Source organism: Mastigoproctus giganteus, chromosome 7 (assembly GCF_048544385.1).
Source record: "Mastigoproctus giganteus isolate SK-2022 chromosome 7, ASM4854438v1, whole genome shotgun sequence".
Lineage (NCBI taxonomy): Eukaryota > Metazoa > Arthropoda > Arachnida > Uropygi > Thelyphonidae > Mastigoproctus > Mastigoproctus giganteus.
Genome location: NC_143581.1, coordinates 224,383,213 through 224,408,131, shown reverse-complemented (window position 1 = coordinate 224,408,131; position 24,919 = coordinate 224,383,213). Strand labels below are relative to the sequence as shown.

General features: G+C 38.6%; 1 protein-coding gene across 1 annotated transcript; it reads right to left on the bottom strand.

Annotated features, from left to right (window-relative positions):
* Positions 1–11,577: 11,577 nt before the first annotated feature.
* Positions 11,578–20,462, bottom strand: LOC150083726 (uncharacterized). Its single transcript, XM_090378586.1, has 2 exons — positions 20,444–20,462; positions 11,578–12,068 (listed from the first exon to the last, which is right to left on the bottom strand). The coding sequence occupies exons 1-2, from the start codon at positions 20,460–20,462 to the stop codon at positions 11,578–11,580; spliced, it is 510 nt and encodes a 169-aa protein (XP_090234712.1).
* Between the last annotated feature and the right edge of the window lie 4,457 nt (positions 20,463–24,919).

Sequence of the window (24,919 nt, the reverse complement as noted above, 5' to 3'; positions counted from 1 at the left end):
TTCATCAAAATAAATAGAAAATAAAAAATAAACTAATAGAAATACGGGAATATATATATATTTTTTTTCTCGTACATACATATCAAATAGGCTGTTCATATTGTAGCCGAAGCAATGAATATTCTGCTTGTTGCCATGCACTGATTGGAAAATTGAATGGGCAATAAGGCGGATGCGCAGAAACGAAACGTACTTGTTTCGTGCATAAAAGTCGTTGCTTTTTGCTCGTTTTTTTTTTTTTTTTTTTTTTTTGCTGAATGCACGAAGCAGTTATTACTATTAGCTTATTTTATTAATCACAGCATTAAATACGGGTTTAAATTGCTATTAACAACCAGATCACGTGGTTCAACTACGTTTCTTGCCAATGTACTTAAGAAGCCACCAAAACCACATATGGTTGTGGTTAAGAAAAAAATATATTCATTGTTGAAAGCTTCCATGGTGTAATTTTTGAATTTCAGCTGTAAATAGTCTTTATTCTGTTTTTACAGATTTTTATCGGTTTTCAGTTTATTGAAATTTTAACTGTACGTAATTTACGAGTATACAGTTATATTTTAGCTAGTGTAAAGGAGCAGGACACTGAAAAATATTTCAAATGCAGTTTAGTTGGTGATTGGGTAGAAATAACATGTATAGAAATTTTTCTATTTTTCTTTTTTTTCGGGGGGGGGGGGTTACGTTCCATTTGTCCTTGGGAAGTTTTTGGATCAATTCCACCTTCCCCCCACTAAGTTTTCTCCCTACAAAAATCTATATTAGTCTTGGATATTTAAGCATACCAATGAAATATCATGTTAATACCCATTTTCCCTAAGCATCCCCAATCCCCTTTAAAAAGTACTAGCACAATTCTCACCTCGCGGCCACTCAACGCATCGTGACATCACATGTTGAGGCTGTGGTAACTACTTGTTGAGTACAAGGTTATAGGCACGTTATTTAATAATCGAACGCGCCTGAATTGTAACACACTGCATACATTACTTAGCTTGTTTAATATCACGCTTGGCATAAAGCTGTCGAAACCACCATCGGAAAAGCAGTTTTCCAACAGAGCCAGGAATCAATTGAGTTACGTATCAGGAAATTGACTGAGTAGCACTGTAGAAGGCTGATTATCCAGAATTCATTAAAGATCATCTGCTTGCCAAGATACAGTCGAATATTTTCGGTTCACTCGATCTGCTTCTTTCAGTGACTGCAGTTTTGGAAGAATTTTAAATTCAACATCTTTCATTCACTATTGCAAGAAGTTACAACCTCCCTCGTAGCCTGTACAATCTGTGAACGACGGGTAAATATTCTGCATATTACATCAAGGCTCCATCGAAATGGTTAACGATTATTATGACAGTAAAATAAATAAATTTTCTGTTTATACTCTGGCACGACAACCAAGTCAAGAGTTTACAATAAATCGTCAATACAAATATTTATCGTATTTAGTAGTCACGGGCTTGAACCCCGGTCCACTCAAGGAACGCGTGCGCTCCACTCTCGCTCCTGACCACTGGGCTACGTCAGGCCTAAATGTATTAATACGAACGTGAATTACGCAAGTAGAGTTCGGAAAATGTCGCTCGAACTCACAGAATAAAGGTTGCTTTCACAATGAGTTGCCGCGGTATTGCATCTTTTTTAAAAAAAAAAAAGCACTTGTTTGAAACTAGTGAGTGTTGCAACTGGCAGATTAAAAGTTAATCTGCCTTTTAGCCATTGTGTCATCTTTTAAATGGCATGATTAACCTTTTAAAGGTTAATCTGGCATCTCATAAATGACAGATTAACCTTTCGAAACAAATGGTACTACAGAAGAATGTCTTTTGTTTTAAAGTAGCACAATATCAATGCAATTCGTCATGAAGGCAAATTTTGTTTGCTGCTAGCATTAAACCATTGCATCAACTAAATAGTTTAAATTCTGCTGGTTCTTTATATTGAAGGCTGTTTCACTCCCGGGTTTGATATAAGCCCACCTTTAGCAGTGATGGCAGTGGCAACAGCTATGTATCCTTGGTGATGTAAATCCACTCCCGTTCGAGAATGGTCTTTAGAGCATTCTCGAACGGGAGTCAAATTTGTTGACTGCTAGGATTTGCAGATGTGCAAATCCTAGTTCCCTTGTTCTATGCTTCTGATAATGTGGCCTTATTGCTTTGGAGCAATCCATCGTTATCTGGGTGCAGCATTATGAGATGAACTTGGTCTGCAAAAATGTTCAGATACAGAAATTTATCGTTTTCCAGGCGACAGATCCCTCCAGAATAACGAGAGTACCCGTGTCATACCATGAAAACAGTCCCTACTCAAGAAGGGGAGTAGGTAGGCATGAAGACAGAGGCGTGCGGACCTTCTCCGAAACACGGATGGACATATCATGCAGCATGATTCGGTTGACTACATTACCCGTTTTTAGTCTTTCACCGACTATTGTCGCGTTACTGAGATCACTGGAAACAGATCTGTCTGTTCCTCGTCACACCGTGAGAGCCCTGTGGATGGCCATACAACTGGATGAACTCCTTGGCCTGAGCTCTCTGCGTGCGGAGCTCTTAGAAACTAGTTTCTGATCTGTCGATTTTGAAGGTTTTGGTGACTGCAATGTTCCTTTCCGATCTTTGAATACGTTCTGGACTAGATAACTTCGGTCCCAGTTTTAAAGTATTTTCTTCCGGCTACATTTGTCTTTCTCGTTGTTCATTTTTGTCCCACAGTGGCCACTCACCGAAGATCCTGGAAACCGTCTGCGTGATATGAGTAAACTCTGCTACTGTCATACTCCCTCCGCACAAGCACGAATTGATACACTTCTCGTGTGTTCAGTGATAGCACACCTTTAATGGCTCTTCTTACAACTCTGTCTGTGTGACCGTTTCATTTATCATATCCCTCGGATTCTGTGATAAATTGGTAGGGTAGTGTGTTATACTGTTAGTAACAATGAAAATTTTGGCATCATTTCTTTATTTCCAGTCTACCCGCCCACCACCGTATTTTGGGTGTCCTCCTGACCAGAGCGAGGCTAATTCTCCTAAAAACGAGAGTAATACCTCTTTAAACGAAGCTACTCCCGCTGATGACACAAAGTCACGAGAACCATCCAATCCAATTCCATTTCCTCCACAATACAGATTTGAAGAATGTTCTGATAAGACAGAGCCCTGTTTGGAACTATCTAGGTAGGTAGCTTTGTTTACATGCAAATATTAGCTTTGAAGAATTAAAGTTGTCTTATGTTGTGGAGTTATTTCACCACAGGTTGCTCTGTATAGCACTACACGTTAAAAAATAAATACTAATACTGTATTAAGAAATATATATCTTACGTTATCCGATGTTCCTTTTAACTTCCAAGATTTCATTAATGGTTCTTGTTTATAGTACTAAAAAAATTGAACCATTACAGTTAATTATGAGGGCATCATTGGATACTCGGAATTTGCATTCCAGGATGCCTATGAAATCAAATATTCGCCTTCTGCGACACTGTTCACCATAAAATATTCATTAAAAACATTTTGTTCTGTTAATTTTGTCGAGCAGTGTAGTACTTAACAGTACAGTATTCTGGTCTTCTCCGCGGTAGCACAGTGGTTTCGTCACCGTCCACCCCACACCGGGTGGAAAAGGCCAGGACTTGAATATAGTCGATAATGAAGTGAAGTGAAAAAAGCCATGAAGTGAAAAAAGCCCATAAAAGGAACTTTTATGGGCTTTTTTCACTTCATGGCTGAGTTAGTCGGTCGTAGGTAGTCCCAGGCGTAGATAGCAAGGTTTATCCCCGGAAAAACTGGGGGGTTTTATCCAGAAAAGCACGCAAATCGACCAGAGAACACGTGCAGCATACAAACAATACACATGGGTAGTTGAAGTAACTTTTTAAGTGACCCTAATATAATAGTTTAGTGCAATATTCTGCATTTAATTTATAAGGCAATTCGATTGCTGAAATCGTGCCTCATGCGTAGCACAGTTGGTATAATCACTGTTTTCCACACGTCAGGTGGAAAATGCCTGAGTTTGAGTCCCGTCAACAACGGGAGGAATTTTATGGTCTTTTTTTTTTTTTCACAACCCGCTGAGTTAGTCAGTCTCAGGCAAGGGTAGCATGGTTTTTCTCCTGCGAAATAGGGTTTTACTTCCAGCAAAACAGCAAATAGACCACAGAACACACGCAATGTACAGATATATTATATACGGCCCAATTTGGCCTAATTTGTTGATGTGCCTTAAAGCCTACAACAACAACAAGCTAAAATCATATCGCAGTATTTATACATTTATTTTTCCCGGAGGATAAAACCATGTAACATCGCGTAACACTGACTAACTCAGCTATGTTGTGAAAAATGCACATAAAAATTCTTCGCGTCATTGATGGGAATTCGAACTCAGGCTTTTCCACTGGGTGTGGAGGACGGTGATTATACCACTGTGCTCTCGCGAAGTTCATGAAAAAAATCAAATGAATTTCTGGCTCATAATTAGCATTGCAGCAGCCTGAGAGGGAAAAATTTTGATTCATACAGTTTTAATCTATCTGCCCTGGAAAACAGAAATGTGAAAAGGTGGCTGAAACTGGTTTTAGTATGGTCAAAAAAAGATCACCAACATACAGACACATACTTTGCAAATTCTAAATGGTTATGTGGTTGTGTCGGATTTTTTTCGGCAATAATTCTAAGGTCGTTAGTACTTTGCGTGTATTTAGAAATGATTTCCCTCCGTTTCGGGATGAAAAGCTTGCATTATCACAAGTTAAAAAAAAAAAAAAAAACTGTTAAACTCCTGCCCAAGACTAACAAACTCGGCTACATGTGAAAAAGGCTTGCAAGTTCCTCTCGCTTATGAGCCTGGAACTCGGCCGATCCTACTGTGCAAGGTTCCAAATTATATTTAAGGTGTTTATTTGGCAATCAGTGCCACCAATATGTGGCACTGATTGAGTTTGGTTGGATTATTGAAAATTCAACTTACGCGCATAAAATTTTGCCTGTTTGAGGGGTGAAACATTAAAGTTTGTGGAAGGAAAAGGGCTTCGAGAAAATCAGGTAAGCTTAGGAAATTAATCGAGAGCCTGTCAACAAAATAAGATGCACAGTCTCAAAAAGCTGTATCTAAGCATATTAGATTAGATCCTCTTACACTTTAAAGAAATTGTATGACTATATAAGCGCTATAATTTATGTTTGAGATAAAAGAACCAGGGGCGGCTCGTCCATAGGCACTACGTCACTGCAGCACCCCCAGCTATATAAATCTGGGAACGGAGTTATATGAAATTTTGTGAAGAACAGGGCAACGAAATGAATATTTTTATTGACAGGACCCGCATATAGTATGCGCATCCTCTATTTCCAGTAATCATTTCAATAATAAACGAATAAAAACACGAAATCGATTCCAACTTTGAAGTTTAATTAACCGTAGGCCTCACTGTGCGCCAGGCAGTGACATTTTGCATTCCAATGAATATGTGACAGTTGGTTGCCATTGGGAACCAGCATATTGGCAACTTGCCAATTACATTTTTTTATAGGTGAAACGAATCAAAGTCACTGTAAAGCGCGCGGTTCAGATTTTATCGTTGACCATGATCCGTGCGTAGCCACAATGTCGGTCTCTTTTTGTTATTCGCCCGTATTCCCATTAAGTAATTAATATCAGTGTTAAGTCAATACTCAACATTCAACAGTGTAATTATGTGATTACAGCTTAATTGCGAATTGAGCTTGAACTTGGTAAGTTTAAGTTATATTATGAGGTGATGTGTAAGTAAGTTACACGATTTTGTGAAATTTGATTCGATCATGGCCTCCATGCTTCCCCATGAAGTAAATCGCGTGACAGTGAATAAACTTCAGCAACTTAGTTTTTCACAATTATCTCTCCAAGAAAAAAATGCGATTAAAAAAGAAGGCCGCCCCACACCAAATATTCAAATTTCTCAGGGGGGGAATAAGTAATAATAAGAAATATATTCGCGGTTTTAAAACTGAATGGTACCAAAGGAAAAGTTCGCTTTGTGGTTGTGAAGTTAAAAATTCATTGTTTTGTTTTCCATTTTTACAGTTCGGGGGTGACTTATCGTGGACTAAAAGTGGCTTTACAAACAAACAGAATGAAAGAAAAACTCTAAAACATGAGAGTTCGAAGAAACATATTGATAATGTGATTTCACTATCGCTTTTAGGAAGCGTAAATATTAAAGAACAGCTTAGTGAGACCTACAGACTTTCGATCTGCAAACATAACAGAAAAGTTACCAAGAATCGTGAGGTATTATCAAAAATAATAGACTGAATTAAATTTTGTGGACAGTTTGAAATTCCTTTACGTACTTGGACATGATGAAAAAGACGATTCTAAAAATCCAGGAGTATTCAGATGATTAATAAATTTCGCCTGTTCATTAGATTCCAGTTTAAAGAATCATTTAGAAAGTAATGCAGCATTTAAAGGCATTTCAAAAACTATTCAGAATGATATTCTTGACTGTTTGTTGAAAATATGCGGGGATGAAATAAAAAGAGAAATTAAAGAAGCTTCATTCGTAACTGTCATGGCTGATGACACAACAGTTGTTTCAGAACATATACAAATTGTTCAAATATACAAATGGTAATTGTTCTGAGATATGAACTGAATGGAGACATTTTTGAGCGTTTTTGGGGTTTTTTCACTCCGGAAAACCAAACGGCAGACGGAATATCGAAATGTATTCTAGATCAGTTAGACATAATCGTCGAAGGAAATACTCAAAAACCGGTTGCTCAGACATTTTATGGCGCAAGTGTGATAAAGGCGAGAAAGGGGGAGTTCAGGCTAAAATAAAAGAAGTGTACAAAAATGCATATTTTATTCACTGCTACTATGCACACCAACTGAATGTGATGAGAAATGTAGCAAGTGGTACCCGAGATTCAAGAATATTCTTTTCGAACCGCATGTCGGTACCAACATTTTTCTTGAGATCACCACAGCATCTTTCTGTTCTCAGAAAGAATATGGACAGCCCGTGTTGCCCGACATTCCCCTACAAGATGGAACTTCAAAATACGCACTGTGAACAGCGTTTATGAAAATTTTTAATCCTTAAAAAAAGTGCACGGAGGAACTACAAGCGACAGCAAACGCAGGTAAGACGATTTCAGAAGCAACTGGAATTTTGCGCATCTTAAGTAATGAAAAATTCAAGTTCTGGTGAGAACTTTTCCATCAGATAATGCCTCGCGTGCAAGTTATTTATAATCAAATTCAATCTCAAGAAATTGAGGCAGTTAAAATACATGAATATATAGGAAACTTTAAGAATGTCATACTAAAAATCAGGAATTCAATATACTGTGAAAATCCTTCAAAAACACTCATGATTGAAGCGAAGAAAGTATGCGACTATATAAGTGTTGACATAGGTGAGAGATATTCTTTTACAAAGCAATTAATTGCTGCTAACAAGGAGAGCTTTGTTATTTTTCGTACGAACTTCATGTCGATACCAACATTTTTCTCGAGATCACCACAGCGTCTCTCTCTCTGGTCAACAGTGCACTGAATGAAAAAGTTATTAATCTATTTTCAACAAATAAAAACCGAAGACTGGATTTTTTTTAATTAAAAGTTCAAGTCTGTTAATGGTAAATGTCTAGTCAATGTTTTGTAGTATTTTTAAATAGCTTATTATTATTATTATTACTGTGTATGTCTATATGTCTTATAACCAAGGCAATTTAATGTAACTTTAAGACGCAGCATCCCCAGACATCAGAGTCACGAGCCGCCACTGAAAAGAACAAACTCTTATCTTTATTTTGATATAAAATTACAAATTATCAACGAAGTATAAAATCTGTGGCCTTGTGAATAATCTGATGTTTCTGGGAAAATCTATATGGAAATTTCAACTTCCTGCTAAGGAAAATATCAAGCGACGTTATAAACGCAATCAGGCAGGAAGTGTATGGTTCGCTATCATTCATTCATTATGAGCGAAGTAAAGATTTGACTTATGAAGAGATAGTATTCGTAAGGGTAGAGGTCAAACAGCAGATTCCGGAAAAGTCGAAAACAAATTATCAACAAAAAGCAATTAATTAATTGGATTGTGTTTCAAACGACACAATCCAATTAATTAATTGATAATTTCTAAAGAGGGCCCAGTATACGAGAGAATGTATATAATTTTTTTTTGTTTCTATCGTTAATAATATTATTGTTCATATAACTTAATATAGTATAATTATTAATAACAATTTATAATTAGTGATCTGAAAATAAGAACGAAAATTTAGTATTAATATTAACGACATAGTGCAAGGAAGCCATTGCCCATTGCTGCACTGACAAAAAAAAAAATAAATAAATAAAATAAAATAATAATAATAATAAATAAAATACACGTCTTTCCTCTTCGGTCAACCTTTTCCCCGATCTCACCATAGGGATTGCCCGTCTTGGACTTTTTCAAGAAGCTCAGTGTTCTTTTCTTTTTTTTTTTTTTTTTTTTTTTCGATGAGATCATTATATTTGAGCACGGTATTCCAAGTGCAGTCTTACAATTTGCCTTATACTCTGGAACCTTCCTATCTCTAAAAGCAAAGGTTCAATAAATCATGGATAGGACATCATTGGCCTTCATCGTCGCCTTTTTACACTGCACAGAGAACTTTATATTCGAGCATGTCGTAATTCTAAAATATCCCTTTCTTTCTCCACAGTGTTTTTAATTCAACCCCACCAGTTGTATGTTATATTGGACCTGCTATTACATAAAAAAAAAAAAAAAAATATATATATATATATATATATATATATAAAATAATAAAAACGATTTATTAGGGTCAACCAGAAAGTTATTTCCTCTACCCATGTGTATTGTGTCTGCGAATTGCATACGTTCTCTGATCGATTTGCCTGCTTTTTCTGGATGAAAAACCCTAGTTTTTCCTGGGAAAAAACCTTGCTATCTACGCCTGAGGCCGACTAACTTAGCCACGGATTTAAAAAAGCACATAAAAGTTCCTCGCGTCATCGACGGGATTCGACCCCAGGCCTTTTTCACCCGGTGTAGGGAGGACGGTAACGATACCATGCTACCCGTGCAGACTACTATTATGTAAACTATTTATTTATTAGGGTCACCTTGAAAGTTATTTCATCTACTCATGTGTATTGTGTCTGTAAATTGTGTGTTCTCTGTTGCCTGGACGAAAAACCTCCGGTTACGCCGGTATTACGTACCTTGCATTTTGCTTCAATAAGATATAGCTGCCATTCTGACCATCCTTTTAGCCCGTCCAAGTCACCCCCAGTGTCCCTTCATCGATATCATTTGTGATCGACGAAGATAGATCCTTGATTTCATAAATGACATCGACGAAGGGCGAGTCCCTTCGTCGATGTCATTTATGAATCAACGAAGGGCGAGATATCAAAGATCAATTTTGGGACCATAAACAGCGTTCCCAGAATAAGCTCCATGCATTGCTCATTTGGCTTGCCTTTAGCTTCTAGAACAGTACAATCCAGTAATGATAATCCAAAATCAGCTCTAGTAATAAATAACACTGATGTAACGGTTACAAAAATGACAAATTTTTGTACCCAGAACAATGTGTATTGATTACAGTGAGAGGTTATTCCTTGTAACTGATGTCATTGTAGTGTCCACCTTCACAAGATATACTTGATACTGTAAACTACAGTACTTTGAATATTCATGAGTGTTATTGGTAATCGAATCTCATAATAACGATGGATGCTAATGCTAAGTCTTTACTTTGGCATAGTGGAATTATAGACAACAGAGGGAGATTACTTGAAGAGCTGATTTATGCTTTTACTTTAATGTTCACAATGTAATGGGAATGCCATATGCATTCCCAACTGTTAATGGGCAATCAAATATTAATATAACTTTGTTATCTGCTAACATCAGTAATAAGATTAAGGGATTGGCGAGTCTTGACAGAAGCTACTCAGAGTGGTCATAGAGCCATACACTTTATATTAAGTCTGAACGGGGGGCGTTTACTTTTGTACCTGGTTTACAAAATATAAATAGATTTTCACTGAAATCAATTAATTGAGATAAATTTAAGCAGGTATTGCGAATAGAATTTGAGGGTGAAGTTAGCACGCAGTTAAATGTTTTGAATGCAGTGGAATATTCGTTATCGGAATATCCGAATTTCCTCTTATGCATATAAAAAGAAGAAAAAAAGGTAGAAGTACAGTTCCTTGGTGGTCTCAGGCCAACTCAGAAAAGAGGTAAATCGTGCTAGAAGAGAGTACCAGAGAAGACGTTCTTGGCCCCCTTCAGAGGTTGAATGGTTCAGGGTTAATTATAAGCATAAAAAGAAATTATAAGTAAAGAAATCATGAAACATAAGATCAGTTCATGGCAAACGTTTGTGAGAGAAACAGGTAACACAGATCCATTGGGAGTACTATACAAAATTTCCCGTAATAAAGTTTTTCAGGAAATATTTTTGCCACATAGTAAATAATAATAATGAATTTACCTTAGATTGGTATTCTTCAGTTACTGATATTATAAATATATAAGTCTGATAACATCAGTGAGGATTCAGCAGAATGAGCAAGAGTGAGATTGAAAAACTGTGTATGATACACCAACGGAAACTGCTTTATTTACTATGACAGAGTTGCAGTCAGTAATGAAACAAATTAATGTAAATAAATGCTCAGGATGGGATCTAATAGAGAATTCTGCAATTATAAAGCTGTTTGAAATTTATTCAGAAATTCTATGAAATGTGTACAATAAATGCTTGTTAGCATCGGTTTCCCCAATTTCTGTAAATTTCCAATTTTAAAGCTGATATTAAAACCAGGTAAGAATCCCACAGACCCTAGAGCATACAGAACTAATTTAGGCAAGATTTATGAACGGCTTTTAGCAATTAGACTTAATGAATTATTGCAACAGAGTAACTCAGTTCATACTAATTAGTATGGTTTCAAACAAGGCAAGTCAGCTAAAGACGCTATTTATGATATTGTGATAATACTTCTGATAAATATGTTATGGCAGTGTTTGTGGACTTCGAGGGAGTATTTGACTCACTATGGTGGGAAAGTGTGTTGAATGTGTTTGTCAATGTGAACTGTTCTTCTTAATTATTATATAAAGTTCTAAGAAGTTACTTTTCAAACAGGAAAATAACTATAAGGGCAAATAATTTGATTTACGATGCAAAGATACAACGGGGGTGTCCACAGGGGTTTGTGTTGGTACCTATATGCTGGAATGCTATCTTAGACCAGTGGCTCTCTCGGAGTCACGAATACTGCCATGAAATTTCCTATGCTGATGATTTAGTGATATGTGTTCCAGGTTCGTCCAGTTCGATCTTGGAGACTAGAATGAAAGAAATTTTGGATGATCTAATCGCTTGGTTTTCAAAAAAATAAGTTGATTATATCTTTAAATAAGACTAAGATGATGGTTTTTAAGGGTTCTTTTAATTATCTTCGTCCTCCAACTGTACATATTTTTAATAAACAAATCTATCTATGTTCGACTTAATATGGCAGACCGCCGCCTTGTCATTCCCATTTTCCAAATTCGCTGGACGTGGGCATCTGCAACTTTCTCTTTCTCATGGCTGATAGCGCACATTCCTTCCATGTTTTTCTAGGGCGTGCTCGCCTTCTCTTCCCTTTTGGCATCCACTCATATATAAATTTAGGCCATCTCTCTTCATTCATGCATATTAGATGTCCAAACCATCTCAACCTCCTATTTTCTATTCGTTCTATAACATCTTCATCTGCTTGCATACATCTTATTTCCTCGTTTGTTATCCTCTCTAGCCTAGAAATCAGAGCACTCCGACGTAGGTAGTCCATCTCTAGGGCCGTAGACTTCTTTTTGTCACCCTCTTTCAGTGTCCACACCTCACAGGCATAGCAAAGTACCGATTCCACTAACGACTGTCCAATATGTTTTTTAGTTCTACGGGAGGTATTGTTGTTGAGGGCACCAAGAATCTTCCTACTTTGATGAATTCGTGTTGAAACGTCCTCTTTCCACAATTCTTAATAAACAAATAAGTTATTTTAAAACACAGAAATATCTCGGTTTGATGTTGGATGACAAATAAAATTTTGAAGCACACTTAGAAGAAATTGCTAATAAAATTAGTTTTTAGTGCTGCTCTAATTAGGGTTATTAGATCTGATTGGGGTTTGAATAAAAAACTCTATAAAGCAGTTTTTCTTCCAAGTGAAAAATAAATTAAGTTCTGTACAGAGAATAATATTACTGGCAATATGCCGTGTTCGTAGAACAGTGTCAACAAAATGCCCTTCAAGCTTTGGCTGGGATTTTACCTTTGGATCTATATGTAGCATATAGAGGCTTTATTTACCTTTAAAGAAGGGTAGAGTTGTTGACTTATTGATATGGTCAACAGTAGTAAGTCTGAAAAAAGGGATATTAAACGAACTGCATCATATATGGCAAAGTAGGTGGTATACCAGTACAACAGGTTCAGTGACCAGATGTTTCTTGCCCGACAACATCTTTTATTGAATAATAAAACCATGTGATTTTGCCCAGCTGTGAAAACGTCCCTTATATTAACAGGACATGGATCCTTAAAGGCAAAATTATTTAAAATGGGGTTAGCGGAGAACAGTGTTTATGTCTGTGGATCGTATGAGGATTGGAAACACGTTTTATTTGATTTTAATTTGTATCACGGGGATAGAAATACATATACATGACGTTACTGATGTTAAAATCCTTGTTACCGGTAGTATTAATTTTCATATGCCTTTCAGCGTTTTTGTTGTAGTCTATTTTTTAATGGAAAGCATTTGTTGCAAGCCACATAGTTAGGACTCTCTCCATTTTCTATTTTTTTTCCCTCCCAGAGGTTGGGTGTTTTTTTTTTTTTTTTTTTCTGATTCTCAGGACTGGGCACCCTGAGTACGGGATTGCTAGCACTCACTGGTGGATGCGAGATTTTGTGCTTATATGCACACTCTACTGGACTTTCTCCGGCTCCACGTGCTGATGATCGGGTACCAGGAATCAGCTGTCCAGGTGCTAGCTGCTCCATGGTGGCAAAGTGGCCTGACATAAACAACACATACTTCAGTACACGCGCTAACACATATTAATACTATGTCAGGCCCGTTTTGCAGAGATTCTATATTCCATCACAGAGATATTAGGTGGAGATAGACATATGCCACCGTAGTGATTATTCCCTTGTATAAGGCAATTGTCAGGCCACACCTAGAGTACTGTATACAGGTCTGGAGGCCTCATTTCAAGAAGGATGTAGAGATGCTGGAACGAGCACAGAGAAGGGCAACAAGATTGGTGAATGGAACAAAGGGGTGCTCTTACGAAGAAAGGCTTAAGTTTTGCAAATTACAGTGTCTGGAGACTTGGCACCAGCGAGGTGATCTGATTGAGGTGTATAATGCCTTGAATGGTTTAAGCATGCTCAATGCTGATGGGATTCTTCCTCTTGCTCAGAAAAATCACCTGAGAGGGCATAAATTCAAATTGAGGAAAGACAGATGTAGGATAGACGTGAGGAAATTTGCCTTTAGCCAGCGGGTGGATGGTTGGTGGAACAGACTTCCATCCCTTGTAGTGGAAGTTGATAGCCTAAATAAGTTTAAGGCTCAGCTGGACAGGTATTTCGAACGAACAGAGGGGTGAAGTGGAAGTGGTTATTTTTTATTTATTTATTATTATTTTTTTATTTATTTATTATTTTTTTTTTTTTTTTTGGCTGATGCTGCATAAGCTTGCTTTCTTGCATCAAATGCCTCTACTAATGCTAATGATAATGCTAATGCTAGACAGGGAACACATACATATACTCATTCTGCTTGTACTGCACCAGGTATTGCTTACACACTTTAAAACCTGTTCCTGCTTTGCATACGTCTCATTCGCACTCTTTACTATAGAGAGGGACAAACTAATACTTTTTGTAAAAATATCACCTTTTCATGTGTTATCATAAGCCGCAAGTAATGTTCTGTCAACTATATAATAACAGGCTTCATGAAACTTATAATAGCAGTCGAGAACAAGTTACCATTAGATTCTAACAGCTCTCTATGGATAAGTCCCTCGCAGCTAGCACTGTGGTTACGATCGCTCTCATTCTATGTGGAAAAGGTTTGAGTTCAAGTTCCGTTTAGACGGGTGAATATTTTATGGGCTTATTTTAAATCGCATCCGAATTAGTTGATCAAGGATGAGAGTCGCAAGGTTGTCCTCCCAGAAATTTCGGTTTTTCATCCGTATAAACAGGCAGAGTGACCGTCGAATGCACCTACCGGTAATTTGTAATACGCTAATGATTTGCTAATTGCCATAAAATCGTCCAAACGATCATGGACAATGACAAACTTTATAAGAAAAACCATTCTTATTGCCGAAATGAGTGTGATTGATAATCCGCCTATTTATTATAAATCCAACGGATGGATTTATTTGTATTTCAATAATAAGAATATACGAAACAGACCAAACACACCCTTACATTTTGTGACTTGGTGGGAACTACGCTACTTTAGAAGCCAAACCCAATAGGCCAATGTTCTTCATACAGGTGAGTCGTAATTCAGTCTTGTAATTAATTTCGATTTATTCTGATCCTGCCCATCGTTCTGATGGTCTAGGGAAGTACAATGACAAATGGCCGCAGCGATTCTTGAGATGGCACTGCCACTACTCAGATTACATTTTTAAGAATTCGTTTTCATGGACGACCTTTTCCACAAAGGGTTCAGCTATTCAACGAATTTTTTCATATTCTTCATATGAACAGGCCAGCCAGATCTCCAGGTCGGAATGAAATTGAGATTGTCGGATACTTTATGGAGATAATTCGAACGGCTTTACCTCTTCCTCCTCCTCCATGTGCTAATATCATCTCTTCGGGAGGAGGGGGATTTATTATCAAAAGGTCCTATCATCAGGCTTGTAAACAGCATGAGAGTTTTGTGACACCTGAATTACACCAGTACTATTTCTTAATTTTTATCTCATTATAACGCATAAAATAATATAAATTAATTAATTCGCCTTTATTGTTCAACGATGAATATACAATATGTTTCTGCAATTTCAGGTTCCGCAACTTAGAATATATTTCTAAATTCCCCAGGTTGAAGTTAGAGCAGCTCGTAGAATCATTTTGCGTACTTCTTATCAGTTACAAATCTGTTGAAACCACACTCCAACTTCAGGATGATGGAAGAAGTTGTTTACCTAAGTTTAGATAAATCATTAAGCCAAAGCATGTGCAGAGACCCTAAAATATGTAATTATAGATTTTATCCTCACAAAAAAAGATATGTCAATTCCCCCTTAGGATAAGGCCGCCGAAAGCAGTGGATTATTTTCCTTATGTCCTAAATCCGACAGTGGTTACACTGAGTTTATTGTTATGACAAATAAATCAAAGGTTATAATCTCAGCCCAAGCGGTCGCACTCGCAGCTAAGACTTTCCCAGTATTCAGCCAACAAAATTTTTCATGGCGAATAGGATCCAATGAAACGTCTTGAACATTTGTGGGTAACTGACCCAGGTGAAGCTGTTGAACCATTACCATGATTTACACTTGGGGATGGAGGTGAAGTTTTTGCCCATGCCTCTTTAAGCAGCCAGAATTCAGAAGAGTGAATTTTTTTGCATTTGTGGGAGCTGCAGAGACTTGGATTTCACTATCTTAGAGGGTTGTCGATACACAGTGGTAATTAATAAAGTTCCATACTGTAGAGTTATCGCCATCGCGGGTGGTTAAAAATGGTAATTACAACAAAGTGGTTATAATTACCATTTTTATGGGCTTTTTCACAGCGTGGCTAGGATATTCGTGTCAGACGAGGGTTGCATGGTTTTTTTTTTTTTTTTTTTTCTTCCGGAAACTCCAGGGGTTCATGGATTTAACCCATGGACGGAAGTCAATAGGTTCTTAGCAGACCGACCGAAAAAAATTCACAGTGACAACGTTGATGCCTCATAGTCTTAGTTTCTACTGTGATTAACACACACACACACAACGCGCGCGTAGCCTTAGAGTTTTCCCGGACGTGCAAAAGTCGGGTTTTGAAAACCATTGAAGCTTAACAATCCTTGATTCAGAGCATTCAGTTGAATGAAAATAACTTTAGGATTTATGTTGTAAGCTTATTTGAAATTACTCTACCCGAAATGAGGACTCAAAAATTTGTTGTGTCACGTTTCAACGAATAGGCAACTTGTACCGAATTTTCTGGGGGGTAAGAAAGCAAGTGTAAATCTCAAAGTTGGTTTTTATTGTAGTAAGGTTTTAGGAGCATCAACGACTTTGGCCGTATAGCTCCATATGTACTGTCTGTAAATTGCGTTCTGTGGTCGACTTTCGGTTTGCTAGACGAAAACCCCTCGTTTCCGGAAGGAAAAACCATGCGACGCTCGCCTAAGGCCGAATAACTTAGCCACGTTGTGAAAAGGCCCATAAAAATTCCTCACGTCATGAGGAATTTTTATTTGACGAGAATACGAGCTTGGGTCTTTTCCACGTGGTTTTGGGGAGGACGACGATTCTACCAACTGTCCTATCCATGAGGGCCTCGTGGTTGGTGCATTTATTTTAAATCAGGTAGCAGTAATTTTAAATCATTAACAGCAGTAATATAGAGACATATTTCTTTTTAACTCAGTTTAATTGAGTGTTATAATCTTTCAAAAAGATTGGATATAATTTAATGGAGAACGAGTTCTTCTTTATCGCAGATTTTGTGGTGTAACTTAACTTTTGGACGCAAGTGTATATAAGTAAAGTAGCATTACTTTCGACTGCCTCTATCTGAATACTCTAATTATTCATTACCAACAAATACTGAATTACGAAAGAACTATCCTATTGAATTGATAAAGTTTAAAAGAAAACGCATTCTTTTAGTTTATCTGAAATCTTAATTGTGTAAATGAAGTCTGGTATTTTAATGAGCAAATATTTGATTTTCGTTTGTCTTTTCAGAACCACACCAGCCTGCATGGAGGGATCTACTAACAGCAAACTTGGAGGTTGTGGAAGGTGTTTATCTTCTGTATTTTCTTCCTTCTGTTGTAAAGGCTCCAAGCCTGTCGACTGAGTTCACCTTTTTGTAAAATGGTTGAACCAGTTTCAACAGAGTGACTGTACATAAAAAAACAGATTAAAGACGTCTATGATTTGAATCAAAACAAAGTAAAGTGTTGCCTTTTTCAGTATTAATATTGTATTTTATAAATGTACGTTTGAATTTGATTGCCGATTAAATTGTACATTTGCTATCGAACCAAGGTACTGTGATAAGCCTGGAAAGAGGCAGTGCCCACTCTTTATTGGAGAGTGGCTTTCACACTACATGCTCGGATGTTCCACTTTGGACAACGAGTAACCATGAAATTTTTGAAGGTTTATAAGTTTTTCTCAGTGACATGAAACTTATTGGTTCATACGTTCAAAACTGCCAAGGACTGGTCAATCTTTAGTTATTTCCAAACCAGAAATGATAGATTCAGTGGTAGTGGGGGGAAATGGAAATATGCCGTGGTCAGATGAGTCCAGGTGCGGGCACTCTCCCACATTATTATTATTATCAATTTATTTCCGAAGAAATGTCCCTTTACAGCTATACAGCTAGAGGACACGAGTTACATGCAGAGATTAAATATACTGTAAGTGACAGACAAATGCATTGTGTACAAAGCCTAGATACAATACACGGCCTTAAACAGCCTCTGAAGTAGATACATCAACATAAAGATACAACATATAAAAGTACATTCAGATACAACAGAGTGTGGACAGCGCGGCATCTCAGAGAGTCCACCTAGAGCAAAACAAGGGCATACATGTCTGCAAGAATGGAAGATTTGTAGGTTCTGTCCTTGCAGAGCTTCTCAACGTCTATGGCTAATCTATTCAATATTTGGAAGGAGTTATGTGGAAACATGTTGTCCAGGGAGGACATGCTACGCAGCTTTGATCTGTATGGGGATGTGTTGGTCTGGCATCTTCTCCTGTCTTCTCTTCTTCCATATATCAGGTGAGCTCAGTTTTCTGAATAGAAGCTGAGAGAGGGTAAGAAGGTTCCTAGAGATGATGTGATACCTCCAAGGAAGCGTATTAAGATTGGTGACCAGAGCAGATTTTGAAATTGTAGGTGTTAGCTCGGCAACCCTATTTAGCCATTTCAAAATCCAGTATTCTAGGGAAAGGAACCTGGCTTGGTATGATGAGGGTGCTGAGGACCATATAGTCAGGCATATAAAGGAATTGGGATTATGCATCGAAGAATGTATTTGATGATAAGATGCGGGGTATGGAAGTTGGAGACCTGTTTTACTGCCCATAAAGCCGAATATGTTTTCATTCGAGTGGCATTAAAGTGAAGCAAGAAGGTGAGGTCTTTATCCCAGGTGATACCCAAATCCTTATGTTGGGTGACTTTTTTAACTGGGGAGTTCGCTACAGTGATGTTCACATCGTTGGTATTTTTCTTCTTGGTGATAGAGGGTTGTGAAGTTTTCTCTTTGTTAATGGAGAGCCCAATCGCATGAAGGTAATTTTCCAGTTCATGTAGCTGTCGGTTGGAGCTCACAGTAATAGACTGGAGAGACTGAGGGCATTTTGTGATGATCAAGAACTTAATATCATCTGCATAAGTGGTAAAATTAGTATGGTTTGCTAGGAAGGGTTCTAAAGATGCGGCAGAGAGAACGCCCCCTTGAGGGAGCCCTCTAGAGCAAAGAATGCGAAGATTATGGTTCTTATTTCTGATGTTTATGGTCCTGGGCTGAAGGAGTTTCCTAAGGAGAACTAGAATGTGGCCAGAGATTTTGAAGTAGTTGCACAGTATGACACATAATGCATGGGTGGGCAGATTGTCAAAGGCCGCCTTAATGTCGAGGAACACAATATCCCGCTGCTTAAGGTACCTTCAATTCTGAACAGTGTGTCTATGAGGTTGGTGATCGTGGATCGTCCAGGTAGTACACTATGGAGATATGGAGGTTTGTGGCCGAACATGTGATTGGTGAGAGCAGGGAGTATGGCTTTTTCCAAGATTTTAAGAACGGTGCATCCTGCGGAAATTAGTATGTAGTCATTAGGCGATTTGGGTTATACTTTTTTTGGATCGGGAAAAACATAATATATGTTCCAGATGGCAGGGTAAACTCCTGTTTCGAGGATGGAGTTGAATGCGTCAAACAAGAGGTCTATGATATATACACTGCATAGTTTAATCATGAAAACAGGGAATCCATCCGAGCCAGTGGTAGACTTGTTGGGAAGACTGTTGATGACCTCAGTAAAGGGTTCCTTTGTGATGGCTATTTTATCCAGTGATGTTTGGTTAGCTGGTGGATTAACCCGAATAAAGGGTTTTGGGGCAGGCAGGGGCTTAGTTTTGAGCAAGTTAGCCCACGTGAGGAAGATGTCAGTGGTCATGGGGGACTGTTGGTTCTTGTTGGTGTAGATTCTTTTCCCAAGTTTCATTCTGTGTGCAATCCAGTCGTTCTGTGCCATCCTCCGAATGCGTAGGAAGCGTGCCTGATGTTTTTTATAGAGCTGGTAGTCGGCTAGATTCCGTGTCCTTTGCTATATCCTTTATAGTTTCTGTTTCATGACGAAGGCGAGTTTTGCGTCGCTGGTAAACCAGTTCTTGGTCTTAGAAGACAGGCGGACGGATTAGGAAGCCCCATTCACGAGCGATGTCTTTTAACAAGTTAGCTAAATTGGTAAGCGTTTGATCAGGATGGCTAGCAGCAATTTTTTTCCAGTCTGTAGCTCTTAGTCTTTGTAGGATGATTTGAGGTTGCATATATTTTAATGAGATCTTCAGTTGGGATTCTTTATGGTCATATTGTTCAAGTTGTAGGGGAGAGCATAGACTTTCACAATCAAAGGCAATTGGGAGGTGATCTGATGCAAACTTAAAAATCGGCGATGTGAGAGTGAGATGGTCGAGGTTATGGTATAAGAGGTCGAGGTTTTGATGTCGTCTTGTAGGTTGCGTGTGGGTTAATTTAAGGCCTAAAGATGAGAAGGAACGTACGACGTCCTGCATAGCAGCTTCATGTCTTCGGGAGGGCATGTTGAAATTTCTAAAACAAAGGTGAGCACGTGAGGCTTGAGGTGGGTTATAATCCAGGTAGTTAGCTCATCCCTTGTGTCGGGATTATGGTCAGGAGGTAAATATACAGCTACACTTCTTTGACTTTAAAAATTGCAGAAATGGCTTCAAATGCAGGGGAGTCGCTGAGTTGTGCACACACAAGGTGGTGGATGTCTTTGTATATGATGGAGACGCCACCTCCACTTCTGTGGTCCTGCCGTTGCAAATATTTCCGTATTGGAAAGTGGAAAAGAAAGACAATTGGAAAGAAGACAACTTACCCACATGGGGAGTGGCCATGTGGGTAAGTTGTCTTCCATGGTTAAGCCAAGTTTCCTGGATACAGATGAAATCATATTTGTCGAGCAGGAGAAGAGATATGCAAAGGGGCCAATTTGTTGACAATACTGCGCACATTTTGCGAGAAAACCCTGAATGTGGGGCGTGGATGGAGGTTTTTTGGAACGGGTGATTGCTATTGTAGAGGACGAGTTGGTAGGGATTGCTGAGGGGGTGACCTTTTTTCTTCAAAGAAAGGTCTGATAAGTATGCGTTGGGGGCCAGAAATCGGGAGCCAGAACTTTTTCGTAGGCAGAGAGTGAACACCTTACCTGAAATGAGGCGTAGCCTGTTTGCCTACTTTTAAGTTCTTTTACTTCGATGGGGATATTGTGTTTCACAAGAAACATTCTCTTTATGGATTCGGGGCTTGTTGAGGGTCCGACCTGGAGACAAAAATCTTGGTCATGGGCAAGGCGACAGAGATGTCATATTTCTCAGCGCCTGTTTACTGTGGTGAGTCTTTGATAATTGCTTGTTTGTTAGTGTTGTTGGAATTCTTTGGTTGCCTTCCAGTGGGGGGGATGGAGTGGGCTCTTGCTTCTCGATACGCATCCCTGGTCGATGATCCTTGGTTCAGTAGCTTGGTCATGTCTGTTGATGTGTGGTACAACATCATCGTTTCTTTCGTGAAACTGAGTCAACTTATTAGTGTGGTTCACTACGTGGTTGGCTCCAATTACTTCCTGTGACAGTTTGTCGCTTGGTTTTCTTTTCTTCTTCTCATCTAGACTCTCAAGTGATTTCAAGAACTAGCAGTAATCTGATTTGATTAGAAGAGTTTCGAGGGTGCTTTCATTTTCTTTAGCCACCTTATTGGGATTCTTATCGTGTATAGAAGAACTCTTTATTGCATGCAAATAAATCTTTCCGTTTTGTGTAGGCAGTTGGCCAGACTCCAGGGGTGTTGTTTGCGTGGCTGCATCTCGTTTCGTGACTAAGCTGCGGTCATTAGTGCAGCGACACCGTTCAGTACTTATTTCCTGTAGGGTGCAAGCGATTGTCCCGAGGGCTTCGCACAATTTCGTAGTTGCTTTCTCGATTGCTATTGTTTTTCTTTTCCGACCAGCCTCCTGCACCTTCAAAATCTGTTCCGCGAATTCTTTTTCCTTCTTTGCTACATGAGTTTTTAACAATGTCAGTTCTTTCCGTATCATCATTAAGCTGGGCAGTTTGGGTGTAGTTGACGTTCTGCTGTTCGCTGTCAGTGCTGCTTTAATATTTTTGGTTTGGCTACTACAAATCAAGTTATTTTCTTTTAGGAGTGGTGGGAGGGGGTTATTGCAATCTTGCTTTTTAATTTGGTTTCACTGCGGACAGATTTGAGTTTGCGACCCATTCTCGCGCGTTTCATGCGATTCGTGGTGCATTCCGAGACTTCGCTCTTGCGAGGAGATGCCCTTGAAATATCGGAAGATTTGTTCTTTAGGGCGGTGATACCCTTACTTCCGGGTATGTCGGGTTGGTTGAATGAGGGATCATTGCGGTGTTTATGCCCGATAGAGCTTCGCCGAATAGGGCTGTTAGTGAGTGATTGGTTGAAAATTCTAGAAAGGAATTAACTCTGCTAGGTCGTGACTCCAAAGGACAAATGTAGGGGGTTCTTTCAGCTTCAGAACAATCGACCCACGCAGTGAGGTGAAGTTCGCACGGACGACCTTGAGAGAAGATAATGATTAAGGGATGGGACACAAAAGGCACGTAGAGCGCTGTTGGCTTTCGTATAGCTTAATATTAAAATCATAAATATATTTTTACCTTGTATCTTCTTTCCGGAATCACTTAAAGATCTGGGTTGGTGACTTAAATCCGCGTCGGAAGGTATCAAACTTGGGCCATGGGATCACTGTGGCACTGAAATATTGCAGACATTGGAGGACGTCTGCACTGCAAAGTTGCGTACTGATCATAGGATCAGAGTTTCTAATGATTTTCAATGTCAGTTAAGTGGGTCTTAATTACCGGTGAACAATGAACTTTGAATTGGTAGAGTCTTTTAACAAAAAGAAAGTAGAGTATAATCAAGGGAGATATCTAAAGCTGCTCTTCCCTCTCCCTCCCCTCAGTAAGGTAAAGATGCACATTTATATTAGCCCACGCTTTCACTTTATATAATAATTTATTTTTCTTCCTAGTCAAGTCACTGCCCAGAAGAAAGGGGGAAAAAAATTGCAGATATATCAGACTTGAAATATCAAATGGTTTGGTGAGAGTTAGGAAACGTTTTGTATGAAGAAAAAATAAAATTAATTCTTTATTTTCTGTGTTACTGATGGCACTGGTAGACGAGCTAGATATTCATAAGGGACAAATTTAAATATCTTTTGACGCTTTCTTGAAGAAAATTGCAATTTCATACTTGTTGCTATCCCAGATGGATTTAGAAAGATTGCCAACATGTTAGTAAACATGGATATATGCATGAAGGAACATTTCACACAGTAGAGGAATAGGAAAAGTTTTAATAATTACAGTTTCGTAACTTCCTCACATATAGGAGTGGATGCGATATTCTTGTTCAAGATGTAATCATGGCTCCTGTGCACCGGAAACACCACTTCCGGTGATAGCGATTGCATCTCGAGAGACAGAGAGAGAGAGAGAGGACGTCAGTTAGATAGATATTTTAAGAAACTATCTGAAGAATAGAATTTAATGGTAATCATTCTGGAAAACTGCCAACTAATGAATCCGAAATGATGCTCTTAAAGTTGCTGAGCAAGTACCAGAAGCAGAGATCCAGCGGAAGTGACACTTCAATCGAATAGGAATGTAGATGATAGATGGAAATATGCAGCAGACGTGATTGGAAAGAGGATGTTTGCACGTGGAACAGATATAGGAAAAGTTTCAGCTTTGACGTAGCACTGATGAAACAATTTTCAATTTAAAATATTTCGGCGATCTGCAAGTGATTTTTGATTGCAGATGTGGTGTAACCGTTTAAAGTATAATTTAAAATAGCTGCGATATTTATATAAACTGTGACTTTTTTATTTGTTTTGCAGTTTCGATAATCTATATATGCTTCGATATATGACACAGCTTATCAGTATACTTATACTTTATATACTACCCTACAAAATAGAATAAAGCACATATATAATTGGTAAACTAAAATAAACACATATATTGGAATTCAGATATTAACCAGACACATTCCTATAAGTTCTTATGGAGAAATGTAACTTTGTACTCTTAGTATATAGTGTGCATAGTGTTAGGGTCAGGCGCCACCTGTGGCTTCCCACATCTGCGCCATATGTACTCTGTGAAGAAATACAGTGCTACTGTAATTGCCAGAAAAGTGTTGTGTGTTGAATGTGCAGTATTGTGTTGGGTTCTGTTGTGTGTCCTGGCATTTGGCCGCAGGCCCCTGGTGGAACCCCACGTTGCCCGCACACGCCACTAGGAGGTAGCCAGGTTGCCCATAATTCTCTGGCTAGTCTCCGTCAAGGTCGCCTCAGCTTCCTGATGGAGACCAAGTTTAAAAAAAAATAATAAATAAATAAAATGAAATAAAAAATATATATAAATAAAATAAAATAGTAATAAAAGAAAAAATAAATAAGAAAATAAATAATAATAATAATAATAATAATAATAATAATAAGCGATTAGATTAGAGTGAGGTAGTACAGCTTAGTATAACAGCTCAGATCTGGAGTGGTGTGATTTAGAGCTGGACCATCAGGTCCAGCTCTCTCTAGGAGGAGAATTGCAGGTTCAGCTCTCTAGGAGGAGAGAGCTGGACCTGATGCGCCATTAAAACCCGAACAAACAGAGAGCTGGACAAGCGTAGTCTGCCGGACTCACAGGTGCAGACGGCGATTGGCATCTCAATTACGTCTGTGGTGGTCGTGGGTGTCGCTATTGGCAGGTAAAAACGCAGCTGCTGGGGCATGGCATTCTAAATTTTTAGTGTTTTCTCTCTGTACTTCTCGTTGTCTACCGCTTCTTGGAGGTCACCGTCGATTTTTTGGAATGAGGATAGCATTTGGTTAGATAGGAATCCTTCAGCGAGTGCCAGCTGGTTATGATTTTCTAACAGCGCTGTTGAAGACCGGAGATAAGGGCGATTCGCCAAGAGCATTGATCCCAGAAGTTCAGCTCTATTTTATCCGTGGTCATGTTGATCGTGATTAGCAGCCTTCTTTCTCCGATGCATGCTCGCAACATGTACAGTTTAAGGGCATCTGCTAACTGCGTTGTTCTGAGAGTGGGGGAAGGCGGAGATTGGTGTTGGCTCATCTTAACAGCCAGGATTCCAAAATTCATAAAATATTAAGGAATCGAACATCCTGATATGATCGTTCCTTCTGTACAATCTCACCGGCCCGGAAATAATAGATTTATTTCCATTTTTCACAACGGGGCCAAGTTAATCGATCTCAGGCGGGAATTGTATACTTTTAACT